Below are 7,691 nucleotides of genomic sequence, written 5' to 3'. Positions count from 1 at the left end.
TCAGTTGTTGCTATCAATACAGGGTACGCTACATAGTTAATGTTCACAAAACTGAAGGACTCAGTGTGTGTGTGTGTGTGTGTGTGTGTGTGTGTGTGTGTGTGTGTGTGTAAGTTGCTGAGGCTGACCTCAAATCTACAGCCCTCTTGCCTTCACTTCCCCGGTAGCTGGATTACAGGTGTGCTCTGTGCACCCTAAAGAAGGACCAGCATTGGAGAGAGTGTAGGTCACACTCCCTGTTCCTCCTGATGGAGACCTCCCTTAGGGAGGAGCAGAGCCCAGGTGTTGGGTGGTGAGCAAGCTGTCTGGCAGAGGAGCCCCTGGTGAAGGGGTTCAGGAACCAGGGACAGGGCTCAGCCTGGAGGCCCTCATCGCTGCTGCGTCAGAGAGCTGAGCTGTCTGTTGGCAGATTCCTGAAATGTAGTTTTTGAATTGCCCTTCCCCTCCTGTCTGTCTGGAGTGTGCTCTGTGGTGAGGGGGGATCACGATCCAGAGCAGTCCCTGGGTTCCCCTGCATTCTCTGACCTTTGCTCAGAGCTACCCGCGGATTCACTCAGCCACTAACTTGCCTGTGTGTGGCCCCAAACCTGTGGGGGGTGGTGACATCCTTTGGTCTCCCTTGACTTCTCCATAAGCATTTGACCAGGAGCACATCTTTCCCGAAACTCTAACAGTGAGAGGGCACAGGACTTGGGGACACAGTCGTTGTGCCCTGTGGGCTAGTCTGGGGGCTCCCCACACCCCACCCAGGACAGTTCTCCTGTTCCTTGCCCACTGCCCTTCCTGTGGCTCGGCAGGGTCAGAATCATGGACTGGGTGACCCTGGGCGCCCTTTGCAGCCTGTCCACCTCAGCTGCCTCAGATACCAAAGGGGAAATAGAGGACACAGCAAGATAACTGACTTATCCCTGACTTCTAGTAACTGTGCCAAGGCCAGGCATGTGCAGGTCTTTTTCTTCCCATCTTCTTCAGTCACAAAGCCTCCCCTCATCTTACTGGTGGAAGGCCATGGGGTGCGGCAACGACGGTGGCACCTGTCTGCCGGCGATTGACCAATGTAGTTAGCCATGTGGTCTTTCTCAGCCTTGTGACCTCTCTCCTCTCATCTGTCAAACAGAAAGAATAATAATTAGATTTCGGGAGAATGGAACAGAATAGCCTGTGGGTACCTGCAGACGGATGGCTTATTTTGGTTAAAGAGTTTTTTTTTAAAAGGAATAGACCCCAATGGGTCAAGACGGTAAATAAATGTCAGTCTAAAGGTTTCCTTGCCAGTGATCCCAAAACTCTGGCCCTGCTAGGAATTGTTCAAAGGGGGCAAGGAGTTCATCCCTGGGGATCCATATGGGGTGACTAACTTGGCTGTGAAGAGCATCTCCCACTGACGTTGGGGCTTCTTTCTCCTGGGTGCCCAGCCCCTTCATCAGGGAGGTGCAGGCTTCAACATCAAGGTGCAGGTCCCCTTATCCTCCCTGCCCCCCCCCCCCCAGATTCATGGCCTTCTGGTTCATAAGTTTCTGCAGTAGATGAGGTCTTCCTGTTGGGGAGCCCCAGGTTCCCTGGCTTGTTCCTGTCCTCCAGGGTTCTCCTGCTTCTGTGGGGTGCCTGGTAGAGCAGAAGGGCCACCTCTGCCCTCACTGTGCTTAGCTGCAGGGTGTTGGGCTGGATGGCTCGGGGCTTGCTGTCCTAGGCGTAGTGGCCCTGTAGAGATAGCCCCTGCAGGATGAGCAGACACTGCTGCCTTAGGGCCGAGTCGTGGCTTCCTGGGCACCAGTTTTACCCAGGGTCAGGGACACCCATCCCTTCCCTTTTCTTTTTCTCTTTCTCTGAATTGAGCCTGAGGGCATTCTACCTCCAACACTCAAACCCCCCCCCCTTTAGGTTTTTTGTTTGTTTGTTTTTGAAATAGGGTCTGCTAGGCCGCTGAGAGTCTCTTATGGTCCTGAAGCTGTCCTCAAACTTACCTCTCTCCTGTCTCAGCCTCCCTAATGCTGGAATTATAGGTGTACCACCATACCTGGCTCATCCCCTCTGTTTCTTAAAGTTCCCATAATATTAGAAGAAAAAAAGAAAAAGAAAAAGAAGAGAAACAGGGCTGTGGAGTTGTAGTATCTTTTAAATGTTTACTTTGAACAGCGTAACACATTTCACACCCACATAGTGGTGTGACTATGCTATTCACAAGATGACACATTCACATAAAAACGAAGACAACCCCGGAAAACCACAGAGCCCAAAGGCTGGTGACGGGGCACAGGTTCAGAGTCGTTTGATGGATGTGTCATCTTTGAGCCTGTCTGTGTTTTCCCAGTGGCACATGAGCCTTAGTGGGGAGAGGCCCAGAGGTGACATTTGAGGAATTCCTTAGTAACTGGCCAGCACTGGGTCGGCCTGGGGGTGTCTCTGCACCTGGCTTGTTGGGATCTGGGGTTGCCCGGATCTTTTTCCTGAGGTGGCCTACAATGGCATGTCAGGTCAGCCTGGAAGAGCAGATACCTGGGTGTGCCTCGGGATGGTGAGACCAGTGTCCTTAAGGTCCTAGGCTGGGTCCCTGCTCCTGCCAGAAATCTGTGTCCTGCACACTGCCCCCTGCTGGTCGTCTTGGGAATGGGTGGCATTGCTTTGGGAGAACAGTTCTCTAAGCATGGTCCAGGGGCCTCTGGGGGCTTGGACACCTCTCAGTGGGCCACGAGGTCAAAACTATTTCTCATCACAATAAGACTCTTGACTTCATTCTCTCAAAAATGTAGAGAAAATGGCAAGTTCATGCATGTGGCTTCAGATGTTACATGGGAACTAATCTTTAAAAAATTGTCATCTGATGCCAGGCGTGGTGGCGCATGCATTCGGGAGGCTGAGACCAGAGGATTGCGGTTCGCGAACAACCTCAGCTACTTAGTGAGACCCTCGGCAACTTGGTGAGACCCTGTTTCAAAAATAAAGAATAAAAAATAGGGCTGGGGGTGTAGCTCGGAGGTAGGATGCCCTTGGGTTCTATTCCCAGTACTACACACACACACACACACACACACACACACAGACCTGTCATCTGTTGAGTTTTAGTGTAGTATCAAAGAAAAATACCCAGGATTATCTAGAAAAGCAATTAAAATCCTCCTCCTTTTCCCATTGTCTTAATGTCTGTGGCAGTTTGGATGTTCTCCATGGTCTTTACCAAACAACACATCACAAATGAAAAAGCAGACAGGAACATCTGCTGTCTTTGTTAAGCCAAAAACGAAATCGATTTGTAAGATAAGACAGTGGCATTCATCTCGTTAGTTTTTTTTTTTTTAATATAGTTATTGTTGGGCGTGGTGGCGCACGCTTGTAATCCCCGTGCTTGGGAGGCAGAGACAGGAGGATCGCGCAGGTTCGAAGCCAGCTGTGCTGGCTTAAGAGACCTGTTTTCAAATAAAAAAATAAAAAAAATAGGTCTGGGAGTGTAGCCCGGAGGTAGAAGGGCTTCCAGGAACCCCAGTACCACCAAAAAAAATTAAAAATATATATATAGTTATTTTCAGAAAATATATAAATTACATAAATACCCAGTGAGTTTATTATTTTTAGTGATTTAATAAAATTTTAACTTCTCAGTTATAATAATTCTTTTTTTGGTGATACTGGGCATTGAACTCAGGGTCATTCTATCTCTATCTATACCCCCAATCTTTTTTTATTTTTTGAAACAGAGTCTCACTAAGTTGGAGGGCCTCACTAAGTAGCTGAGGCTGGCTGAGAACCTACAATCCTCCTGTCTCAGCCTCTCAAGTACTGGGATTACGAGTGTGCGCCACAATGCCCCGTGCACACACTCTCCTCGAGATGCATGAACAGCATCTTCATAATAGATCATCGAAGAGCTGGTCCTGTCCTTGGTGGCCAGGAGGAAGCCAGCTCCCTACACTGTACTGCTCTGGAGCAGGGTCCTCCCTGCAGGATTCCTGGGACAGTCTCTCTAGATGGTGCCTTGAAACTGTGCCTGACAGGGGTGCTCCTTGCTGTCCCCCCTGCTCTGGAGGCCCCTGTGATGTTTGAGTACACTGAGGAGGGATGCATGGGGCTGCTGACCAGGGTTTCCCAGGCTTGGGAGCAGGGTAGGCTCCCAGCCTGGGCCCCTGGAGATTACTCATTGCAGGGTGGACTGTGCTGGGATCAGTGCCCTCAGAACCACTGGCTGAGTTGACAATTATTGATGCTGTGCCTCTTTTCTCCCGACCTCTGCCTTTGAGGTCCTTCCAGTCATGTCCATTCTGGTTATCTAGCCACATGACCCACCAAGTCACTCGGCCCAGGATTCTGGGCCCTGAGGGGGCCGTGTTTCACTGGAGAAATGAGAGCCCGGGCATCGGCAGGGGTGATGTGTGGGGCCAAGTGTCTGGTGCCTGAGAGCACCTGTCTTCCATCTGCACCCAGCCAGTGACACGCTGTCTTTCCTTTTCCCTCTTGTCTAGATGTGACTCCCCGGCCCCAGCTGAGTGCTCGGAGCCATGGCTGACACCATCTTTGGCAGTGGGAACCAGCAGTGGGTTTGCCCTAATGACCGGCAGCTTGCCCTTCGAGCCAAGTGAGAACCTCGCAGGGTGTGCCAGCTTGGCCTCCCTGCCTTTCTTTGGCAAAATCTATTCCAGGGAGAAGTTTGGAGAAACGTGCCTGTCCAGCGCACTGCGCTCTGAGCCCTGAGCAGGGCGCTCAGCTGACGTAGCCATTTGCTGTCCTATGGGGCTCATTCCCAGTTTTCAGCTGAGGAGAGTGAGCCGAGCTCCTCCTACATGCCTGGTCCAGTGATGCCATACCTGTGGCACCGACTCACAGTGGGCCACAGGGGGCTAGGCTACTTCACTTGCCCTTGACCCAGGGCGCCCACAGCAGAGCACGGAGCACGCAGCCAGCCTCTGCAGGGCTCTCAACTTCTCTGCTCCACTGTGCCCTTGGGGCCCCTTTTCCTGTGAATCTCAGCCTTGAGACCCTGCATCTCTGGTTAGATCCAACAATCTCCCCCTTCCCCATGCCTGGACGGGGAAAGTGTACCTCAGATGCACCTCCTGCCTCCCAGCCCCTCACTGCCCCTCTGTGGGGACAGGGTCCCTGGTGTCTGATGAGTCCAGAAGCGTCCCCATGTCTGTCAAACTTTGCCAATTACAGGAGCCAGCCTTTCCCAAATGGGACCACATTTTAGAAATTTGCAATTAGATGCTGTGAGCCTGCAGGGAATGAAGCTGAAACTTCAAAGAGGGACAGATTCATCTGAAACACCAGAGAAGAGAAGTGTCAGGTGCCACTTGCAAGGATCTTTGCCCCACAGTTAATTTGTCCCCTTTGCCAGGGTGGCTCAGCTCTATTCTGCTCCCCCTGCTCTGCCCCTGCAGGGACAGTGACGGGGATGAGGTGGCCTCCCTCCCTGTCCGCACTTGGCCAGGTGGACTGAGCATCCTCCCCAGCAGGACATGCACTGCGGGGAACGCTCAGCTGCTGGCGCCTGGACAAGGGCTGTGTGCTCCTGCTGACCAGGCCATTGCCCTGACCTACTCCCTGACTGCGGCTCTCGCTCAGTGGAGCTGAAAGCTGTCGGAGCATCTTCCCCAGAAGCCAGTGCTGTGTCTCCTCCCAGAGTGCACTGCCTACAATGCCTGCAGACTCCATAAGGAGAGTAGTCTGGACCTCAGGCTGCCTAGCTGGGAGCTCTGCCCAGCAAGCCTGAGAGAGTCCCTTCCCTACTCCAGGGCAGACTCTCCCACCTGTCCTCTGGCCAACACGACACCAGTTGTGTAGCACCAAACTAGACCAACGTGGTTCTTTGTCTTGAAGCAGAGGGAGAGAGATGAGCACCACCCACACGCAGCCACCTCCACCACTGGAGTAGGGCTTGCATAGGGAGTTCTTACTTAGTTTAGGGACCAGGAGAGATTGCCCTGTGAATGTGATGCTTCTGTTGAAACCTGGTGGAAGAGGAAATGTTAGACCACAATATGGGGGGAAGTTCCCAGGCAGAAGGAATAGCATGTGCAAAGTTCTGGGGTGGAAAGAACATGCCACGTAGATGCCTTGATGGGAAGCCAGTGATGCTTAAATGCAGAGAGCGAGGAATAAACGGCATAAGAGGACGAAGAGGCAGGGTGGTGGCAGATGGGGTGGGCCTGGCCCTCCAGAAGTTTCCATGGGGGAGGGAATGCCAGGTGTCACATTGCCTTGTAATAATGCTGCAACCGGTGACAAGCATGGACCACACCCAGAGCTCTCATTGTGGCCTGTGGCTGTTCTCAGGGTCTGTGGATGTGGCAGAGGTGCGAGGGTTTGCAATGGGGTCTCAGCCCTGTTGTTCTCTCCCGAGGCTGCAGACTGGCTGGTCCGTGCACACCTACCAGACGGAGAAGCAGAGGAGGAGCCAGAGCCTCAGCCCGGCAGAAGTGGACACCATCCTACAGGTCATTCAGAGGGCTGAGCGGCTGGACGTCCTGGAGCAGCAGAGGATCGGGTGAGGGCAGCAGGGCCAGGCAGCCTGGTGCGGGGACGCAAGGGTGCTTAGCACGAGCCCAGCTAGGGGGAGGCTGGAGCGCTGGGGCCTGGGGCTCCAAGTCACCACTGGGTGAGTCAGAAGTTCCCTGGCTCCCTGCCAGATACCCTGCAGAGTAAGCGAGTATCCAGACCCCAGAGACGCAACACAGCCCTCTGTAAGCCGGGGACGGCCACTGACACTGGGCCCAGGCCATAGGCATGAGCCTGGTGGACTCTGCGCACTGGCCCTGCTGTGCCCAGCCACGGGACGGCAAAGTCACATCTGAGCTGTGAGCGGCCCACCAAGGCCTCTGGCTTGTTCTAAGCTCCTGGCCCAGGCTCTAATGTCCAAGGGACAACTCATCAGCTAAAATCTTAATATGTGTCTTTTTTAGTTGTTTAATTTTGAAAGCAATTTGAAAAATACTAAAAAGCCTAAGTAGGAAAAGCACAATTGCATCACACTGCTTAGGCAGGAGTTCATTTTATTCTTGTCTCCTTGTTCTTTTTCCATTTATCTTTTTCTATTAATCCCCTGGTCAAAGTTAAGAATCAGACCTTGGAAAAACGCAGTTTCATGAGACTGGTGCACTGCTTACTGTGGTAAGGAGGCAGGCGACACAGTTTTAGATGGTGAGGGTGCTGCTCTAAAGGTGACCTCCAGCTGGGCATCTCAGTGCTTGGGAGGCTGAGATAGGAGGATTGCAGGCTTGAGGCCAGCCTTAGAAACTTAGGGAGACCCTCAACAAGTTAGTGAGACCCTGTTTCAAAATAAAAAATAAAAAGGGTAGGGTTGTAGCTCAGAGGTAGAATGACCCTGGGTTCCACCCCAGTACCAAAAGTAAATAAATAAACAAAATGAAGTAAAGAGGATGGCTATGTCAGCACCACAGTAATAGACATAGCATCATCATTTGAATACAGAAAGGGCTTCCATCAGACTGGTTGGATTTTGCCTTCTCTATTTCATCTCTCCTGTCTGGAGCCCTAGCGTGGAATGCTGGCATTTGACCTGGGCTTCCGACTTTCCAGGGAAGGGGGATTGCTGTGGGGCTCTCCTGTGCTCCAGGAGCATGCTTGGGCCCCGCAGCCTTGGGCGCTTTTGCCTTGTCTGAGCATCCTTCAAGAGACCCTCCTATTGTCTGGTTTCCTGTGAGTGCTGGGTTGGCAGGGGTGTGGAATGACCAGAAGGTTAA

The 7,691-nt window shown here is 52.4% G+C and overlaps 1 protein-coding gene across 1 annotated transcript in view; it reads left to right on the top strand.

The window, feature by feature from the left end:
* Nucleotides 1-4,490: 4,490 nt before the first annotated feature.
* RPH3AL (rabphilin 3A like (without C2 domains)) overlaps nucleotides 4,491-7,691 on the top strand; it is a gene marked incomplete at both ends in the record, with an annotated part of 89,313 nt that continues 86,112 nt past the window's right edge. The window contains 2 exons of the mRNA XM_080713991.1: nucleotides 4,491-4,567; nucleotides 6,332-6,475. Of these exons, the coding sequence (XP_080570117.1) occupies nucleotides 4,491-4,567; nucleotides 6,332-6,475 (221 nt within the window). The remainder of the gene's footprint in view (nucleotides 4,568-6,331; nucleotides 6,476-7,691) is intronic.

This window comes from Muscardinus avellanarius, assembly GCF_963383645.1.
Source record: "Muscardinus avellanarius genome assembly, chromosome: 16".
NCBI classification, from domain to species: Eukaryota; Metazoa; Chordata; class Mammalia; order Rodentia; family Gliridae; genus Muscardinus; species Muscardinus avellanarius.
Note: the sequence above shows the minus strand (reverse complement) of the source record. Positions and strands in the feature narration are given on the sequence as shown.